Source organism: Anomaloglossus baeobatrachus, chromosome 1 (assembly GCF_048569485.1).
Source record: "Anomaloglossus baeobatrachus isolate aAnoBae1 chromosome 1, aAnoBae1.hap1, whole genome shotgun sequence".
Classification (NCBI taxonomy): Eukaryota; Metazoa; Chordata; class Amphibia; order Anura; family Aromobatidae; genus Anomaloglossus; species Anomaloglossus baeobatrachus.
Genome location: NC_134353.1, coordinates 152,774,439 through 152,796,690, shown reverse-complemented (window position 1 = coordinate 152,796,690; position 22,252 = coordinate 152,774,439). Strand labels below are relative to the sequence as shown.

Genomic DNA, 22,252 nt, shown 5'->3' with positions numbered 1-22,252 from the left:
ATATGGGGGTGTAGTATATTACAGGTATATGGAGGGAGTGTAGTAGTATAGGGGTGTAGTGGTGTAGTTTATTACAGGTGTAGTATATGGAGGGGGTGTAGTGATGTAGTATATTGGGTAGAACTGAGGTAATTATATTAGTCCGGCCCTCTAAACCAATCCCAATTTCTCATGCGGCCCCATGGGAAAATTAATTGCCCACCCCTGTGCTAGAGGAAGGGGGTGGCGGAAATGGACAAGTGAAAAAGCCTATAGACTACAATGGCTGTGAGGACTACAATCTCAGAGTCCCGTGTGGATGTACCGCTCACGCATGACCACCACGAAATTAGGAAAGTACTGCACATGTGTAACCACCGCTCCTATAGGCAGTGGATGGAGCGGTGATCGTGATGGCGCATTACCACACTAATCCTACTCCACACTGATGAGGGGCAAATACCCCAAAACAGCTGTCTGTGGATGGATACCATGTTTTGGTATAGGCGGTTTCCTTGACTGGAGACTGCCCTTTCCGTGGTTGTTCCTTCCCGGTGAAAGACCTGCCTAGTTTCCTGCCAGCGTTGAGAAACATGTGATGTGTCTCCAAGGCATTCTTGTTTTGCATTTTTACCACACTAATGACAGAGGGCTTTGGGACATCATTCTCGTGGTCAGCAGTCAGACTCCGCAGATCATACATTTATCACCCAACTAGTGGATAAGCGATAACGATTTAGGACACATCCTTTATGAGTACTCAGTAAATTCTTTCGTTCCTGCCTCTGAACTTTAGTAACTTGAAGAAGTTGGAAAATGTATTTAATTTTTTTCCAAGCATAACAAATACAGAGGTCGTATAGCTTGTAAGTCTCAGGTCAGGACACATTATACAATAGAAAAAGAGCAAAAAGGAATATAACAATGGAAAAATAAAGCCTCTTACTTGACACTCGCAGTCCTCTTTGAAATACTTCATACACCGTTCTGCAGTCATCATAATAGTAAGTGATAATCTCGTCAGTGTCCAGCAGAGTGGATCTACGAGCATGCTCTTGTCCCTGGGTACAAAACAAAAAAAAGGGGTGAGAGGTGGGAATTACCATAGACCAAAAATAGTATAGTATACATCTACCACTTCAATAATGACCTTTGACCGGTGATCTACACTCAGACTAACATGTAAGAACAAAAACAAAACCTGCTGAATGGAAACAGCAGTCAATGGAATAGGATGGGAAAGCCGCTTGGACACATGTGACTTCCAGGTCACTGCTGGGAACTTTAGAGAAAAAAAAAAAAAAATAAAGCCATGAAGCTCTGAAGTAGTCCACAAAAGGAACTCGAAAGACCAAAATATAAATTAAAAAAAAAAAAAAACCAAACCCCAACAAACCAAAAATGTCCCTTATTTGCCAATGAAAAAATCCCCGCAGCGCCAACAGTCCATGGTGTTTCCATGACGCCCACAACATACAACCTATGGACTTATGTTCTGAGAACAATGCTCTATAGGTCACTCTCGGGCAGACAGCGCTTCTGTGCTGGGCAGCGACTGATTAGGAGCTGGGATGGTGTCAGTAACATTAATGCTCATCACCACTCTTGCCAGGTCACAGAGGGCAGGGAGAGAATGTATGACAAGCAGTAACGTTACTGACAGCCCAACAGTGACCTATGGAGCACTGTTCTCAGAACAAGGCTCTATAGGTTGTACTACAGAATCTGTGAATGTCATGGGATGGCCACGGACTACGTTGAAGCTGCAGGTATTTATATTTAATTTTGATAAAATTTGTGAACCAGGGAAATTTTTATTTACCTCACACTTTGTCTTACAGGTTCACATTTGTGGACTAAGCCAGTTTCAGTGTACTACTTCGGAGCGGCATGGCTTTAATAAATTGGTGAACAAGGGATAGAGTCAGGGAGTGTTCAAGATTACAAAAATATTTCAACTTACAGGGTTATTAATAGGTTTGGCTAATAGACACGACACCTCTCTATTACTAACCCCTGAGCTTTATGCCAGCTGACAAAAAAAAAAAATTACCCCAGTTGCCACCACACCAGGGCCCAAAAATTGGGAAGAGTTTGGCAAAGCTCCAGAATTGAAGCAGCTAATGGATGTGCCACTTCTGGGGTAGATTGGAGCTGGTTGTTGTAGGCTGGGAAGGGCCAAATAACCAGCAAAGACAGGTTATCAAAAGTGTGTGTGTGTGTGTGTGTGTGTGTGTGTGTGTGTGTGTGTGTGTGTGTGTGTGTGTGTGTGTGTGTGTGTGTGTCAGTCCCTGAACTGCATTAGGAGGACAGTGTATGGCATTATCGCATTATCGTGTATGGCAATCCTCCTTGCATTTTGATCGATTGTCTAACAGTCGCAAAACATGCGAGGCAGGCACTCTAGCATCTGCGATACTTGGCTGAGTGAAGTGTGCCCAAACACTCTGATGCTCACTCAAATAGCGAGTGGTGCTGAGCAAGCTCCCTCATCACTGAATAGGATCTGTCACTAGACCTTACAATGTAAGCTGCTTACATTATAAAATATTACTGAGCTGAGTCTTTTGTATTTACTTTCCATGTGACTACCTGTACTCCTAATGCTTATCTAAATATCAGGATCTTAAAGTTATTCTGAGGGATTTTCAAAGCAAGTACACTAACATCTTCAAGTCAAACATCCATTTAACATGAATACAGTTTGTAATGTGAAGTCTGAAGCCCGATCTGCATTCAGGTGCACATTAGACGATTTTGTTGCAGAAAAGTCTACAGCAAATACCGTACCTCTTAGAATGAAAATCTCTGCATGAAACTTTTTTTTTTACCAATTCTAAGGAATAGCATGTGGGGAAGTATTTATAAAGAGAAAAACACTCGCACTCAAAAAAATAAAAGAATAAAAGAATAAAAAAAAAAAAACACGTGTAGTGCGTGAGATTTCTGAAATCTCATTCACTTTGCTCAGGCAGTTAAATGTTAAAATTTAACTGCAAAAACACTTTATGAACATGCCCCTACGCTGTCCAGATAACATTAGGGTATGTGCACACGCTGCGTTCTGGAATTGTCAAAAAAAAAAAAAAAAAAAAGAAGTGTACCCTCTGGCAGACTGAGAACTGTAAACACTGCATTTGACAAAAAAAAAATGCATCCAGATGCATTTTGGATGCATTCTGGATGCAATTTTGACAGTGCGGTCCCATGGCAATTCAGCTGCTACATGCCCGCTGACAGCAGACAGCCGTGCGATGAGAATGAACTCTGATAAACTTCACCCGACTTCATTGTCATCCTGCGACTGTGTGCGCGCGGTCATGAACTCAGATTAACCTCTGAGGTCAGTGCCAGGACACAGGGGTCTGCAGCAGTGACATCAGAGCTTCACCCGAGTTCACTCATCAGGCAGCTCTGTGTCGCGGCCTGATTTGCGATCACAAGTGAAGGACTCGCCTGTGAACGCAAATCACTTGAGTGACTGAAGTGAGACGCGTGATCAGCGGTGCAGTCACTCCGGTTACCCGTGGCCACAGCCGAAGTCCTCCACCTGAGACAGTTTGAGGATCCAGCTGTGGCCACGGGTAACCTGAGTGATGTCACCGCTGACATTGCGACTCACTTCACTTGCTCGTGGAGCTCACAGAGCGGTTGTGCTCTATGACCGCTCCTGTCAGCTTCCGATGTAGCAGAGCTGAAAGTGTTGTGGGATCTCGTGTGGATTACATTGGACCTGGAGGGGTGTATGGGGATTAAAGTAGTGAAGGAGGGTGTTTTTTTTTTTTTGTCTTTTATTTCAAATAAAGGATTTTTCAGTGTTTGTGTTTATTTACTTTCACTACAGTTTAGTGATGGGAGGCGTCTGAAACCCACCCCCTATCATTAAGCTAGGACTCAGCGGCAGCTATGGGCTGCCATTAACTCCCTATTACCTCGATTGCCAATGCACCAGGGCAATTCAGGATGAGCCTGATTAGATTCCCGGGACTGCCACATCTAATAGATGCAGCATTTCTGGACGGCTGCTGGATGATATGTTTAGGCTGGGGGCTCCCCATCCTGAGAATACCAGCCCTCAGCTGCTATAAAATAATGGGGGATCTACAATTTATACAGAGCTCATGAATATGCTGGACTACCCGCAACTGACCAAGTAGTCCCTAATGATAAAAAAAGTCACTGGGTAACCAGCAGTAGATTATTAAAATTACATTAAGCAACCCAGTAAGCGACATCGCTGGAATGAGGATCTCTGCCCCTACGTTCTGCTGCTCTCAGATTAGGTGGCAAAAACCTGGCGATAGAATTCCTTTGAGGAGTAATTATTACCCATCACCTCAAGACACATCGCCACCTACAAGACCCGTAAATCATTCACTCCTTGTCAGGATAGAAGGTATGCCTGGAGCACATTAGTCTCTTATTAACCAGGGCACAGCAAACTCTGTACTTTGGCAAGTATTAGAAATATGAAACCTGCTGCATTCCAGTTTCCATGAACTAAAGCGATTAAAGCATCTGGTTTTAATACCAAATCTAAATTCCTGTAATAGGATTTTAAGGTAATGTACACCAGTGGTCATTTACATGAGCTTGGAAAATTCACACAGGGACACTGGTCTACCAGGTTACACAGACTGGTGAACCAAGTGTCAGAAGAGCCTCTGCCCACTGACTTGACAGACTCTCCTCGTATGAGGCCATTACACAATGGGAAGGTGTTTTTCCTGTAGAGAGTGTATGATACATATATCCAGATTGCAATCACACAGTTTACTGTAAAAGTGTCTCCATTCATTCCAAAACTAGTATGGAAATGGGTCCTTTTTAGTGCGATGTTGCTCCGCATATCATGCCCTGTGCTATCAGGCACAGCAGATGTAAAGACACCCCTGCACTGCTACTAGCTCAACGTAGGCGTCAGGCACAATCACGTGCACAAACCCATGCGAAATGTGTGTATCCATACAGATCCATCTGGCCACTTCAGTAGCACGCCCAATTGAAGATAGCCCACAAAATGGACCCGGCATATCTTTGTGCTGCCAAATTCTGTAAGACAGTTTGGTCAAGGAGTATTGCTCACACCCCAAAACTGACATTTAGGGCTTGTCCCTGATCAGAGTCAAAAATATTAAACCAGGCTCACATTGACAGTCATATTCCATCTTGTGTATTTTTGGGGAAAAATAAAATAAAAAAATGGAACTGTTGCAAAAGGAAGCAGAGGGATCCCATTGGATATTGTGGGGCCTGGCTGGCTTTCCTAATTGCTCCTTTTTATAAAAAAACACATTGTAAGAGGATGAAGTGTGGGTGCAAAGTTCTGAATGATGCTATTTTTCCCTTTTTAAAACTAAATACATAATGAAAGCCAGATATAGGAAATGACCACCCGTTGCGGCTTCAGTCAGACACTCAGCGCAGTTGTGAGCAGTGACATAACTGGAGGTTCCCCGAGTACCCTACCTGTGACTGCAGGTGAACTTACCTCAGGTGAAGTCTCACCTCAGGTGAACCTGCATCTTCTGGCAGAAAACCGCGTTATGCTTTTGTCAAGAGATGCAGATATGGTGCTGAAATCTATACACCAAATTCCTGCACCAAAACTACATCTTCTGGAAAGAAAAAAATGCACCTAAACGTGATACGGTTTTGATAAGATACTGATGTGTAGTTTTTTGCCATGTAGATTGCTGCTCTGTCTGGAAACATATCAAATTTTAGAGCAGCCCCCAGGGCCAGACATTGACCAACCCAATCGCCCTACACATCTGATGATACAGTGTTAGCGACAGACCCTGCAAGAAAGACAATTCAATACTATCACTTCCATCAAGAGGAGCAAAGTTGTGTCACCTCCTTTAGACGGTCCGAAGACCTGGAAATGAGCCTTCATAGGAGTGCTTGTTTGTCAGACAGTTCTTTTTAAGCTAGCTTAAAAATTATCATTGTTTTCGCCAGCATATAATCCTCCTCTCACAGAGCGATCGCATTAACAATCTCTCTTTGCTAATACTGCATAAACGGGCCATCACACAGCCAGTGATCAGCCTGCATGTAACATAAGGCATAAGAAGGGACTGCAACATGAATGGGTTAATTTTCTCTGCTTGTTGGAGGAGGGTTGAAAGGAGATGGGAAGCTGTGCAGAGAATGCTGGCGGCCATGACACCTTGACCCCAAATGTTTATAGGACTAAGGCCTTGTGCGCACTAGGCGTTTTTGCCGCATTTTTAGCGGCGTTTTTTACCGCGTTTTTGTGCTGAAAACGCAGTGACATTGCTTCCCCAGCAATGTCAATGGGTTTTCAGAAGTGCTGTCCTCACACAGCGTTTTTTTTTAGCTGCGTTTTTGTGGTGACCACAAAAACGCAGCATGTCAATTATTTCTGCGTTTTGCACTGCGTTTTTCACTCATTGAATTCAATGAGATGTTAAAAACGCAATGAAAAACGCATATAGCCGCGTTTCTATGACTAAAAACGCAGCTATAAACGCAAGGGGTGGGCACTACAGTGACGTGTACAGGAAGAGGATTCCTTCTGTTGGTAAACACAGAAGTATGAATCCTCCCGGTACCGTCACCGCTGCGTCCACCTCCCGTCCTGTGCATGTCAGCTCCGTGCGGCGCCATGTCTGGGCAGGAGGTGGAGGCAGCGGCGAAAAACAAAGTGAACAGTAGAAAAAACAAAAATATCATATACTCACCTGTCTGCAGGGTCCCGATGCCATGCCCGCTCCCAGCTCCTCCCGGTACCGCCGCTCTGGCTGTGTGCAGTCTCCCCGGTGCAGGACCTTGCTTGCAGGACCTGGCGGTGGATCACCTGATGCAGTCACCTGACGCATCAGCTGATCGTAGTCTCTCCGGCTTTTTCGTGTCCGGCCGGCTATCAGCTGATCCTGCTGTCAGGGGACTTCATCAGCTGATTACCGGCAGCTGCTGCAGCGATCATACAGGATCAGACTCCTGTCCAATCGATCGCTCCAGGAGCTGCCGGTAATCAGCACAGCACATAAGTGAGTATTATTTTATTTTTTTTTTTTGCAGTGAAGCATCAGCTGATTGTATAACCGGCTGTTATACAATCAGCTGATGTGTGATGTGATTCAGGCACTTGATCCTGACACATCATCTGATCGCTTTGCCTTCCAGCAAACCGATCAGATGATATTGGATCCGGATTGGACGGCGCGGGACCCTGACCCAGGATTACTGCGGAGGGGGGTTTATTTCAATAAAGATGGAGTCACTAACTGTGTTGTGTTTTATTTCTAATAAAAATATTTTTCTGTGTTGTGTTTTTTTTTATCATTACTAGAAATTCATGGTGGCCATGTCTAATATTGGCGTGACACCATGAATTTCGGGCTTAGGGCTAGCTGATAATATACAGCTAGCCCTAACTCCATTATTACCTAGCTAGCCACCCGTCACCAGGGCAGCTAGAAGAGTTGGATACAGCGCCAGAAGATGGCGCTTCTATGAAAGCGCCATTTTCTGGGGTGGCTGCGGACTGCAATTCGCAGTGGGGGTGCCCAGAAAGCATGGGCACCCTGCACTGTGGATTCCAATCCCCAGCTGCCTAGTTGTACCCGGCTGGACTCAAAAATTAGGCGAAGCCCACGTCATTTTTTTTTTTTAATTATTTCATGAAATAATTAAAAAAAAAAAAAAAAAAAAAAAGGGCTTCTCTATATTTTTGGTTCCCAGCCGGGTACAAATAGGCAGCTGGGGGTTGGGGGCAGCCCGTACCTGCCTGCTGTACCCGGCTAGCATACAAAAATATGGCGAAGCCCATGTCCTTTTTTTTTCTTTTTGGGCAAAAAACTGCATACAGTCCTGGATGGAGGATGCTGAGCCTTGTAGTTCTGCAGCTGCTGTCTGCTCTCCTGCATACACTAGTGAATGGAGGATGCTGAGACTTGTAGTTCTGCAGCTGCTGTCTGCTCTCCTCCATACACTAGTGAATGGAGGATGCTGAGACTTTTAGTTCTGCAGCTGCTGTCTGCTCTCCTGCATACAATGAACATTTTGAAGAAGGAAATGACATCAGACCTTTTTTTTTTTTTTTCATCAACAATCTTTAATGGCATTGTGCACTGATTAAAAACGCAGTGAGCAAAAACGCAGCAAAAAACGCACCAAATCGCGGCGTTTTTTGCCGCGTTTTTTTAGCCGCGGGTGCGTTTTTTAGACAAAAACGCACATAAAAACGCAGCGTGAAAAAAACGCCTAGTGCGCACATACCCTAAGTGTTTGGATAGTGACTGGCTAATATATCAGGTCCTGGTGCGAGACTAACATGAGCGATTAGCTGTACAGCGCTGCAGCATACAGTTAGGTCCAGAAATATTTGGACAGTGACACAAGTTTTGTTATTTTAGCTGTTTACAAAAACATGTTCAGAAATACAATTATATATATAATATGGGCTGAAAGTGCACACTCCCAGCTGCAATATGAGAGTTTTCACATCCAAATCGGAGAAAGGGTTTAGGAATCATAGCTCTGTAATGCATAGCCTCCTCTTTTTAAAGGGGCCAAAAGTAATTGGACAAGGGACTCTAAGGGCTGCAATTAACTCTGAAGGCGTCTACCTCGTTAACCTGTAATCAATGAAGTAGTTAATAGGTCTGGGGTTGATTACAGGTGTGTGGTTTTGCATTTGGAAGCTGTTGCTGTGACCAGAAAACATGCGGTCTAAGGAACTCTCAATTGAGGTGAAGCAGCACATCCTGAGGCTGAAAAAAAAGAAAAAATCCATCAGAGAGATAGCAGACATGCTTGGAGTAGCAAAATCAACAGTCGGGTACATTCTGAGAAAAAAGGAATTGACTGGTGAGCTTGGGAACTCAAAAAGGCCTGGGCGTCCACGGATGACAACAGTGGTGGATGATCGCCGCATACTTTCTTTGGTGAAGAAGAACCCGTTCACAACATCAACTGAAGTCCAGAACACTCTCAGTGAAGTAGGTGTATCTGTCTCTAAGTCAACAGTAAAGAGAAGACTCCATGAAAGTAAATACAAAGGGTTCACATCTAGATGCAAACCATTCATAAATTCCAAAAATAGACAGGCCAGAGTTAAATTTGCTCAAAAACACCTCATGAAGCCAGCTCAGTTTTGGAAAAGTATTCTATGGACAGATGAGACAAAGATCAACCTGTACCAGAATGATGGGAAGAAAAAAGTTTGGAGAAGAAAGGGAACGGCACATGATCCAAGGCACACCACATCCTCTGTAAAACATGGTGGAGGCAACGTGATGGCATGGGCATGCATGGCTTTCAATGGCACTGGGTCACTTGTGTTTATTGATGACATAACAGCAGACAAGAGTAGCCGGATGAATTCTGAAGTGTACCGGGATATACTTTCAGCCCAGATTCAGCCAAATGCCGCAAAGTTGATCGGACGGCGCTTCATAGACAATGACCCCAAGCATACAGCCAAAGCTACCCAGGAGTTCATGAGTGCAAAAAAGTGGAACATTCTGCAATGGCCAAGTCAATCACCAGATCTTAACCCAATTGAGCATACATTTCACTTGCTCAAATCCAGACTTAAGACGGAAAGACCCACAAACAAGCAAGACCTGAAGGCTGCGGCTGTAAAGGCCTGGCAAAGCATTAAGAAGGAGGAAACCCAGCGTTTGGTGATGTCCATGGGTTCCAGACTTAAGGCAGTGATTGCCTCCAAAGGATTCGCAACAAAATATTGAAAATAAAAATATTTTGTTTGGGTTTGGTTTATTTGTCCAATTACTTTTGACCTCCTAAAATGTGGAGTGTTTGTAAAGAAATGTGTACAATTCCTACAATTTCTATCAGATATTTTTGTTCAAACCTTCAAATTAAACGTTACAATCTGCACTTGAATTCTGTTGTAGAGGTTTCATTTCAAATCCAATGTGGTGGCATGCAGAGCCCAACTCGCGAAAATTGTGTCACTGTCCAAATATTTCTGGACCTAACTATGTTGGTGCTATACAAGCAACAGGAAATATTAGATTACTAGCTGGCCTAGAGCAGGTAATGTGAATGAATTACGTTACAGAGGAGATAAAGTGACGGCCATTTCCGCAGTTCTACTTTAGGCTACATCAGATCAGGTTTGTTTTGCAGCACTGGATCGATCAGTTGAGGCAATGGACGCCATTATGATGATCTATTCTTTTCACAGCAGACACTAATGCTGACGGCCATTCACTTCCCTAAATGACCTTTCTGATAAAGCCTCAATACATTGCGTTACTGTAATCCAAGCCATTTGGTAAATACCATGCGTTATTACATGTTCTGGATGCCAAAAACTGGGGCAGGTAACAATTGGGTGTGATAATTTGACAGATTATCGCACCCAATTGGACTTTAACCCCTTAACGACCCATGACGTACTAGATACGTCATGGATCGTGCGCCGGTAAGCCCCGCCCCCTGCCGCCGGCAGGCGGCGGCGAGACGCGCACATATCAGCTGTTAAACAGCTGATATGTGTGCCTGCTAGCCGCGGGTGGAATCGCTTCCACCCGCGGCCATTAACCCCTTACATTTCGCTGCCAAAGTCTTGGCAGCGATATGTATATGGGCGCCGCCATGACAGTGACTTACCCCGCCCCCACCGGAAGTCACGTGACATGATCACATGACTTTCGGCGGTTGCCATGGTAGCACAGGGTCATGTGATGACGGCTGTAGCCAACATGAGTCACTTCCTCTCAATGCCGGAATACAGCCGGCATTGAAAGTGAAGCAGCAAATCTGCAGTTCTCAGCTCTGTAGCTGAGATCTGCAGATAGAGCGATCAGATTGCTGATCGCAATAGCCCCCTAGGGGGACTAGTAAAATTAAAAAAAAAAAAAAAAAAAAGTAAAAAAGTTTTAAAAAATTAAAAAAAATAAACAACCTGAAAAGTTCAAATCACCCCCCTTTCACCCCATTGAAAATTAAAGGGTTAAAAAAATAAAAAATACACACATATTTGGTATCGCCACGTTCAGAAATGCCCGATCTATCAAAATATAAAATCAATGAATCTGATCAGTAAACGGCGTAGCGGCAAAAAAATTCCAAACGCCAAAATTACGTTTTTTGGTCGCCGCAAAATTTGCGCAAAATGCAATAACAGGCGATCAAAACTTAGCATCTGCGCAAAAATGGTACCGTTAAGAACGTCAGGTCGAGACGCAAAAAATAAGCCATCACTGAGCCTCAGATCCTGAAAAATGAGATCGCTACGGGTTTTGGAAAATGGCGCAAAAAGTGCGCCACGTTTTTTGGACAAGCTTGTGAATTTTTTTTAACCCCTTAGATACAAGTAAACCTATACATGTTTGGTGTCTACAAACTCGCACCGACCTGAGGCATCATACCCACACATCAGTTTTACCATATAGTGAACACGGTGACTAAAATATCCCAAAAACTATTGTACAATCCCACTTTTTTTGCAATTTTTCCGCACTTGGAATTTTTTTGCCGTTTTCCAGTACACTATATGGTAAAACTTATGGTTTCATTTAAAAGTACAACTCGTCCCGCAAAAAACAAGCCCTCATATGGCAAGATTGATGGAAAAATAAAAAAAAGTTACGCCTCTCGGAAGAAGGGGAGCAAAAAACAAAAAAAACGCAAAAACGGAAAGTGCCCGGGGGCTGAAGGGGTTAAAGGGAACCTGTCAGGTGCAATATGTACCCAGAACCACGAGCAGTTCTGGGTGCATATTGCTAATCCCTGCCTAACCGTCCTTGTATACACTAACATAGATAAAGAGATCTTATGGTAATGAGTGCGGGGACTAGTCTCAAGGGCGTTATATCCCCCCTGACTAGCCGCCCACTTAGCAGGTTTGCACGCCCCTATGGGTGTATTAACATGCTACTCAATGCAGTGTCACCAGCGGTGCCACGCGTACCTGTTTGTTCTTTTGAGTCCCTGGAACTTCCGGTCATGTGCAGTAAACCTCTCTGGAGCTGGGACGCATTTACCCGACTTCATACTGCGCATGACTGGAAGTGCCCGGCATTCAGAAGTGCGGTCACAGCAACCGCTGGTGACACTGCATTGAATAGCATGTTAGGACTCCCCTGTGGATGTTTCTAACATGCTAAGAGGGCGGCTAGTCGGGAAAAATAACACCCTTAGGACTAGTTCCTGCGCTCATTAGATAAAAGATCTTTAGAAATACTTTTTCTACAGATCCGTGTATACAGGGACAGTTAGGCAGGATTAGCAATATGCACCCAGAACTGCTCGTGGGTCTGGGTGCATGTTGCACCTGACAGGTTCACTTTAAGGCTATGTGCGCACGTGTGCGTATTGCATGCAGTTACACTGCGTTCTGCACCGCAGCGTAACTGCATGCGTCCTCTGCACAATCTATGAAGATTGTGCATGAGACGTGCGCACGTGGCGTATTAGAACGCAGTGATTCGGCTGCTGCCCAAAGCGTGCGTTCTAAGAAGTGACATGTCACTTCTTTCGTGCGGTTTGCATGCTGTCTATAGGGAGAGGCAGCATGCAAAGCGCATGAATTCTGCAGGCACCAGGCGCTTCAGAACGGAGCTTTTCAGCTGCGCTCTGAGGCGGACCTTTTGTGTACGGTGCAGAGCGCACATAGCATATGGTAAGAGTATTAGGCTAAGGCTAAGTTCACATTTCCGTTGTTTTGTATCAGTCACATGCGTCGCTTGACGCATGTGACTGATGCGCTGTTCAACGCTGTACAACGGATGACAAAGAACAGAATTCTTTGTCGGATTCCGTTGTGTGCGGGGGGCGGAGTTCGGGGGGGAGGGGAGCCGAGCGGGGCCAGGCGCTGAGGATGTCAGTGGAAGTGCTGCGGTCTGCATGGCTGGGGACAGGTGAGTGTGTGTGTGTGTGTGTGTGTGTGTGTGTGTGTGTGTGTGTGTGTGTGTGTGTGTGTGTGTGTGTGTGTGTGTGTGTGTGTGTGTGTGTGTGTGTGTGTGTGTGTGTGTGTGTGTGCACATGCAAAGTGCGGGAGCGGGCGGAGCCGAGCGGGGGGCGGGGCCAGACGAGGGTGTCAGTGGCAGTGCTTGTCTGCATGGCTGGGGACAGGTGTGTGTGTGTACATACATGTGCGGAGTGCGGGAGGGGGCGGGGCCGAGCGGGGAAGTGTCGGCCTCCCTGCACACGTAACCAGCCTAAATATCGGGTAACAGCAAAGCACCCGATGTTTACCTTGGTTACCCGATATTTACCTTGGTTACGGGCCTACACCGCTTAGCGCTGGCTCCTTGCACCGTAACCAGGGTAAATATCGGGTAACCAACCAAAGCTGGTGACGTGTGCAGGGAGCCAGAGAGCATGCGCAGCGAAATCCGACGGATCTCGCTGCTCAAAAAACGTTACATGCTGCGTTCCCCCCGCCCGGCGGTCAGTCGTTCCACGACTGATCAGTCGGGCGGAGGGTGCAACGCAGCATCATCAGTCACAATCCGCTGCTCATACAAGTCTATGGGAGCAGCGGAATCCGCTAAACGGATTCCGTTGTTTACAAGAGCAGCGGATTGTGACTGATAGATTTTAGAGCAAATGTGAACTTAGCTTAAGAAGGAAACCTGGAATATTTTATGCTTCACATGTAGCAAACCCCCACAAATGCTAAAATGCTTCGTTCATACTTTATGGCTCTGTATGGCTACAGGGGGGCTAATGTATCCAGATTGGCTCAGTCTATTTATATGACTATTATATGAAGATTGCAAATGGCTGATAATCTAGGTTGGCACACACAAATACATACATAATTTTTTTTTTTTTTTTTTAAAGTGAAATCCTGACAGTGAGCACAGTACACACTGTTACGATCTGGAAATCTGTAGTCACATCAAATGACTGCAAAAAATTCTTCCACTTGGAAACCCCCTTTTAAAAAGCAAAAGACGTATTATGCTAGCCTATTATATACAGAAGAAGGTTACAAACGCTGTTGTGAAACTAGAGGTGTAGACTGATTTAAAGCCAGAACTAAAAAGCGATCAGCTGGAACAATGCATAACTAAGCCATGATAAAAGAAAGAAAGAAAAAAAAAAAACCCCCAAAACAAACTACTTTCACTAGCACTAGGTCAATAGATATCTGTCAGCAGTCATCCCTCATATACAGAGAAGTGTGGATATACTGAGCATTTACTATCTAGCAGTTATGTAACAAAGCTAGTTTTACAAGCCATATAAAAGAGCAGGATCATAAAGCGACTGTAGGCAAAGAAACATCTGCAGACTGCTCACGGCAGGTGCTGCAGCTCCAAGACGCCTTACCTTCACTTCCACTGACTGCATGGCCAGGTCACAGGGGGGTTTCAGAGCCTTCGGTCTTGTGGCGTACCAATATGTTGTTAGAGCTGCAAAGGCACCAAAGCCCATCAAGGTGTTCGTGGGAAGAGTGCGAACCAACTGGCGAACATCCCCCAGCTCTGGGATCCGGATACTCTTGAAAATCTCATGTGCCTGCATTGTTACTGGTGCGCTCTAAACCTGTGGGTGGAGAAGAGACGGGAGGGGTAATGTGTTAGGTAGCAGAAGAACCACAATCACTTCCAGAAATATCAAATCCATTACTTGTGCAAGAAACCTGGAGACCAAACTATACGCACAGCCACTGATATAACAAGAATACACACACGCCAACCTGTATTCCTACTAAACAAGGATGTTCAGATTTGGCATTTTTATAGCCTTTTCTGCACCCAACACCTTCCCTCTTGGCAGGAAAAACGCTGCTTCCAAACACGTGAAAATATATCTTTGTGCCGTGTTAGCCAGTAAAGATAAAAAATTGTTTAAAAGAACTGAAGATCTCAGTGGTTGATGCCTTTTAATGGCTAACTGAGAAGATGGTAATAATGCAAGCTTTCGAGACTACTCAGGTCTCTTCAGACATGGTATAGCACAAAATCTGAAGAGTCACATATTTATACACAACAGGACTTAGAATAGTGCAAAAAAAAAAAAAACAAACAAGTTATGTGAAGTAGAACTATCACTGTGGCAAGAGGGCAAACTGTTGTGGCCATAAACATTGTTGTAGTTCATAGATAAGCACTGACGGTTTTATTGTCCTCTGATTGGGGTCTGGTCCGGGCTGTGATGCCCCCAGATGGTCTGAGGAACATATTTCTTAATTGATGTAAAAAGATAAGTCCATGAGACACATTCATTCCTGTTCTGAATGTGTGACAGGTCATCATGAGTTTGTATTCCCAGACTCTCCTGTCTCTTTGGGACTTGAAGTTTCCTTTCCTTTCACAGGTAGATCCATCCTTTTCTCTCTAATTGTGTGGCGGTGAGAATTCATCCTTGTCCTGATCTCAGCTCGCCACACAATTAGAGAAAAAAGGATGGATCTACCTGTGGCCAAACATTGCTGGTATTGAAAGGAAACTTCAAGTCCCCAAGAGACAGGAGAGTCTGGGAGTACAAACTTACGATGACCTTTGACATATTCAGAGCAGGAATGAATGTGTCTCATGGATTTATGTCTTTTTACATCAATTAAGAAATGTGTTCCTCAGACCATCTGGGGCATCACAGCCCGGACCAGAGCCTAATCAGACGACAATAAAACAGTCACAGTGCTTATCTATGAACTACAACAATATTTATGGCCACAACAGTTTGCCCTCTTGCCACAGTGATAGTTGTACTTCACATAACTTGTTTGGGGTTTTTTTCTGCACTATTCTATGTCCTGTTGTGTATAAATATGTGACTCTTCAGATTTTGTGCTATACCATGCCTGATGAGACCTGAGTAGTCTCGAAAGCTTGCATTATTACCATCTTTTCAGTTAACCATTAAAAGCTTCCAAACAAAATTTGAAAAATTTTACATGTGGTGTTTTGCGCAGTTCAGGATTTCTTGTGCATCTACAGTAGGTTAAAGCAAAAGTGAAACAAAAAACCCCACAATACTTTTTTTAAAGACAAGTTTTTATACTACAAGAACACTACACAAGTTTATGAGTTTTTGAAATTTGTCTTCACTTTCATTTTATTTTTTTTTTTTTAAAGTGTTCACCCCAATGTAACAGTTGACTGCTATGTTTTTACATAACATGAGAAACCAGCCAGGGACATATATAATCTCTCCTGGGGCTTGTGTGACACTGTTCTGCCATATGGGCTGTTCTACAAATCTAGCATCCAGAGAAAGTCATAGTAGCCGCAGCTCCAACTTCTTCCAGATGTTTTATTTGTCCAAAAGAGGACAGTCAAGAAATAGTTGCTTGTTTGGCTGCAGGGCTCACATGACCCATGTCACACAAGCCCCAGGAGAGCCAGTACAGACATTATGGAAACAGAACTTGCTCCAAAAGGAAGGTATAGCTGTTATTTTACATTGCAATTGAAAAGACATACTCATGTATATAAATAAGTTTAGCAGCTAATTTTTTTTTTTAATTTTTTTTTTTTTTTTTAAAAAAAAGAAAGGTCATGTTTTTAATTTTATAAGTTCCCTTAGGGTAATTGAATCGGATTATTCCAGTATATCGTGAAGCTCAGGCCAAGGCTGGGCTACATAAGAAGACCAAAATATCAGTGATTGTGTCCCTTCAGCAGACCCCCAGATGCAATGGCAATGCCTGGGCACTTAATGACTGGTTATGGAGATGCATCCCAGTCTATTGAAATGCTGCTGTCAGTCATTAACCAGTTAGATATCACTGTCAAACATTTAAGATGGGAGCCAGCTCAATTCTCTGCTGTTACAGGCAGTTGCTGGCTGTATAAACATATATACATGCAAAAATGAACATATCCTTCAAATGAATTGTCCGGCCCTAGGCTACAAGTCTGCAGTCACTAGTTGACTAAACACATGAATCCTCACATCGTGCATTGAGGGTATTACTGTGTCAGGAACAGATGGGCACATAAATACAAATATGCAATTAGCATAATTCCGGCCACATTCCAACTAGACTATCCAGCGTCCCTGAATACACTTAGGCTATGTGCGCACGTTGCGTACAGTCACTGCAGAAATTTCTGCAGCAATCTGAAGAGCACACGTGCACTTCAAATCGCTGCAGAAAATGTCCGTAGTGAAAAAAAAAAGCCGATTCCATGCGCTCTGCCTGCAGCTCCTGCCATAGACAGAGCAGGAGCTGCCGGCAAAGCGCACGGAAGTAGTGACATGTCACTTCTTAGAACGCGCGTTTCGGGCAGCAGCCGAAGCGCTGCGCTCTAAGACGCCACGTGCGCACGGCCTCTGCACAATCTCCATAGACTGTACAGGGGACGCAGGACGCATGCAGTTACGCTGCGCTACAAAGCGCAGCGTAACTGCATGTAATTACGCAACGTGCGCACATAGCCTTACACTGAACGATGCTGTGGTCATTCAGTAGGAATGTAACTGCATGTATGCAAATCACATACTTGGGGTCACGAACATGCCACTGGAGATCCTCACAGCGCGCAGTTCACACAATGTGAAGATTCATAAGATTGCAGTAAGAGCAACTAGACGGAGAACCTAAAAAAAAAAAGTGGTGATAGATTTGGTGCAGAAGTTAGTATGTGACGCCCCTGGACTAGTCAAGGCGTCACAGGTTACTGTACACTTTATTCTTAGGGCAGGAATAAACCCCTCTTGGTTCTGGGTTCCCAACTTGCAGCACTGCCTCCCTTCAGCATCCAAAAATCCCAATCACACCTCACACCACACCCGGTCAGGCACACAAGTGGACTACTAAGCTGGAATAGGGCCGCCCACCTAGGGGTCAGGCAGGGAGGTGGGAGGTGACAAGTCAGTTGAGTGGTAGCCCTTTAGCAGCGAGGAGCTAAGAGGGAGCATGTGGCTCCCGAGGAGGAGAAGATTAGGTTGCAGATGGTGGTCTGGACCCGGAGGAGTCGGAGACCCGGTTGCAGGATATTGGGACTGGGTACCTGGACTTCGTCTTGGAGGACGGTCGGTAGCTCAATTACAATAGCCGGTCTGGGACCGAAAGCACGTTGGAGTACTGGACCCTAGGTCAGGGAGAGGCTGCAAGCAACTCGCCAAATTAACCTGCGGAGGATAGGGCCTTTATGGACTGTCCCCACGAATCTCAGAGATCAGGGGCACTAGAGCAACGAGGTGGATAGGGCTTTCCAACTAAAGCAGCCCACTGAAATCCCAAGCGTCAGCTCCTGAGAGCACAGCTCCTTCACACCAAGAAGTGGGGAGCCGGGCCCGGACAGCTTCAAGCTTACGGGCCACTTGGACACTACTAAAACTGGTGCATGGAGGCAGGCTCCGCACCATCAGATAGTGCTGCAGGGGACGGGACCCGGACGAGCTTCCCAAGAGGGCAGCTGCACCAAGAGACTATGTTTACTACGTTGTCAGCGTCTGCTTTCCTTCTGAGTACCTGATCACCCTCTGCTACCAGAGAGCCTGCGCTCCCCTGCAATCCATTCCACCATCCAGAGTCCCGGGGCCTTCCCTACCTGTGGAGGGTAACGTCATCTAGCTGCCCCGTTCCATCACCCCAGGTACTCCCAACGGCAGCACTCCCTATTACCGCACACCACGGGTGGCGTCACAAACTATCTAATCCCCTGTAAATAATCCCCCACCACATTTTAGAGTGACCCAGAGCCCCCGGGTCCGGAGACCCTCGAGCCACGAGTAGCAACACCCGGATCAGGGCTGTTCAACCGCTGCTGGGAAGGGTGGGGGTGGGGGGGTGTACAAGTGTGGCCATTAAACCAGAACCATGTCCTACCTGCTGAACCCCTGGCACCTCTTCATTTTTTTACGCAATGTTACACATGCATCGAGCTGGGCCTATGAGTCAAGAGGTGCAGGTGATTCCGGCAGGTAAGTGGTGGGTCGCAGGGCTCTGGTCTGGAAGGCTTGGACTATCGGTGAGTACTATTAAGTTTTTGTTTGTTTGGGTTTTTTTTTTAAGAAAATGGTGACAAGTTTCACTTACATATTTTGGTCTCTAAAGTACAGTGCTATTGTATTTGGAAGCTAAAATCATACTAAAGATGTGAAATTGAAAGATTTGCATTACTTTTGGATCTTCTCCGTGTCGCTAGCTTTAATATATAATATATATTTATTAACACCGACAGTCAGATGGACACAGTACAGTCAAGTTCAAATGTCAAATGTTTTACCCGCGGTTTTGCTGCAGAAATATCTTGAGAAAGGTTTGTAATATTTCTGCAGACATTTCCCAGCAAAACCTATGGAACGAAAAAAAAAAAAAAATAAAATAAAATACGCACACTGCGTTTTTTTTCTCAAGAAAATTCTTTCTGCAGAATTTCTTGCGAAAATTTCTTGAGAAAAAGGTGCATGTCACTTCTTTTCCGCCGGTACCTGCGGTATTTCACTCCATTCACTAATGTAATCGCGAAATACCGCAGGTAGCAAATTATGTGTGGTATACCCTTGGTATAGCCGTGGTAATGTTCATCACTGCCTGCGTTTTGCAGGAAAGTGATGTCATTATGACAGGAAGAGGAAACTGAGCAGAGAGTAAACACACTCACACACATCAAACTCACACAGACATATAGAATACACATACAAATCAAAAACGTGCATACAAAAAAAAAAAAAAAAAAAAAAAAAGCGGGCTCCGCTGTATTTTTACCATCCAGCTGAGGTAAAAACACAGCGGCGGTCCGGTATTCTCAGGCTGGGGAGGGCAAGGGACAGGGATAATGCTCCCCTCCTCCCGCAGTCGAGAATCAGCCCGCAGCTGCCCCGGGACTGTCGCATCCATTATGCGGCACTTCTGGAGTGTCACGGCTTTTCCAGATTGCCGTGATGCGGTGGCTATCAGGGTAATAATGAGTTAAATGGCAGCGGATCGCTGCCATTTAAGTCCAAGCTTAATCATGGCAGCGTCTATGAGACAGCTTTCATGATTAACCTGTAAGTAAAGTGAACATACACAAAAATCCTTTATTTTTAGACAAAAAGCCCCTCTTTCACCCCTTTATTAACCCCCCACCCCCAAACACACAGCTCCGGCGTAATCCACAGAGGTCCTACAACGCTTGCATCCAGCCGCGACTGACACTGTACTGAATGCAGCCTTGTAACGAGCCTACAGATGTAACCACAGGTGATTTCTCACGGCCGGTAATGTGAACACACTATCGCTCGTGAGAAATGCAGCGTGTGCTCACAGGGACTCGATTTATCTGTCCTCTATACTTCCATCCATCATCTATTTATCTATCAATTATCTATTTATCCATCTATAAATTATTTATCCATCCATTATCTATTGCTCTATCCAGTATCTATTTCTCTATCTATATCAGAAGGAAATAACTTTCTCTTTCAACATGATTTATAAAAAAAAAAAAACTCGCAGGGACCAACCTGCGGCAAAACCGCATGCGTTTTTCCCGCGTTTTTTTCCGCAGATGCAGTAATCTTCAACTCCCAGAAGTTTCTCAAGAAATTTTCTTGAGAAAAATCACTTTTCCAGTGCGCACATAGCCTTTAGTGGTTTGCAGAGCACAATATAAGATTACAATGAAAACCCAGCGGCTTCCATGTATGCGACATTACACTGCCCCCTCCTGGACAACTTCAGGACGCACCATAAGATTATGGCAAAGCACGGTTCAGTCACCACCGCATCCAAAACCAAACAGAACAAGGCACAGTTGTGATGATGGCACTGATTGTGCAGGTTTTGTTTCTGCAACAATTAAAAACAAAAACACAACTGTCCCAAGTATGGAAATAAAAATTAGAAAAATATTCAGCCAGAGTGCCGCAAGTCACAAGTACTGTAATGGTAAACACTAGATGAGTGGATAATAGTCTTTATACAATATGGATGAGGCAGTCAGTGCGGCCGCTCAGTAACTGCCCCATACAACACAGGGTATTAGGAGATGGAAGAATCCCAGCATCTTCCCACCGGAGTGTAAATAAGATCATGTAGACAGGGAGCACAAGAACTGAGGGGGTGATAAAGGAAATGTTAAAATGCTGGTACCCTCATGTAAAGACAGTGACCTGACCCTCCCAAGTACAGAGCACAGAGTATATAGATCCCCACTCGCCAAGTGTCTGTTCATCAGACAATAAGGGACTCACCGTTGTGCGCTCAGCCCTCGCCTGTACAACCTGCTGCAGGGGACGTGCACTTGTCATCTGTCGTCCCAGCTGCCAGCAAGGACAGAAGTCACATGCAAGGACCGGCTACATAATGCCTAGTAGGCAAAAGGTAACAGAGGGGGCAGGAGCCAATGACCGTGTAATCTGCAGAGAATCACCCCACTGCAGAGGGTGGCATCCCTGACACAATGGCACCAACATTGCCCAGAAGAACAAAGGGACAACTGGCAGAGACAGACATTCATTCAAGAGCTGCAGCTTTCCACTGGCAGAGGAGGTTAACCCTTTCCCATCACAGTAGAGGTCAGCCGATCTGCAGGAGAGTGCACAACATATCAACAGTCTGAAGACTTAGAATCTCAGGTGGGAAAAATTAAGAAACCTTCCAAAATTAAAACTTTTACAGCCCAATTTCTCAAAGTCCCATCAGTACAGATAAGTCAGATTTAAAAAAATACTCCTTCTTTCGCCAGGATGACAATATAATATAATATACATATATACACACACACATATATACATATACATATATACACACACACACACACACACACACACATATATATATACATATATATATACATATATACACACACACATATATATATACATATATACACACACACACATATATATACACATACACATACACATATATATATATATATACATATACACACACACACACACACACACACACACACACACACTTTTAAATATAAACCATTTCCAATATGAGTTTATATTTGTTTGTCCCTCTCAACATCTTCATTGTTGCCAGTCACAGATATTAACTAGAAACGCGAAAGTCATTTATAAACCCCGCTTCCCCGCAGTACAGACAGCACTTGTCGGCCAATGGGATGGCTGTACGGAGCACGGTTGGATGATAATTACCACATTCCTCACTCATGCTACAATGTTATCTTTCCTGTACACATGAAGGTCATTGCACGTGTAAGTCACCTGTATATATGTTATTCTCTAGGAAACCAGAAAGAGGAAAGGTCAACCTAAAAAGCTTCACAAGAGCAGTTTTTCCAAGGTTACCCATGTAATAGAAAATGCACTATGCTTCCTTATGGAACATTTGCTGCATTTTACATTGCCGGCTCAGTGAAGAAAACGAAATCTCAGACAAGCTGCAAAGGTTATCCAGTGT

The 22,252-nt window shown here is 44.6% G+C and overlaps 1 protein-coding gene across 1 annotated transcript in view; it reads right to left on the bottom strand.

The window, feature by feature from the left end:
• ACSL1 (acyl-CoA synthetase long chain family member 1) overlaps positions 1-22,252 on the bottom strand; it is a 124,359-nt gene that overhangs the window by 71,622 nt on the left and 30,485 nt on the right. Inside the window, exons 2-3 of the mRNA XM_075336130.1 lie at positions 14,266-14,481; positions 926-1,040 (exon numbers count right to left, since the gene is read on the bottom strand). Of these exons, the coding sequence (XP_075192245.1) occupies positions 926-1,040; positions 14,266-14,460 (310 nt within the window). The 5' untranslated portion in view covers positions 14,461-14,481. The remainder of the gene's footprint in view (positions 1-925; positions 1,041-14,265; positions 14,482-22,252) is intronic.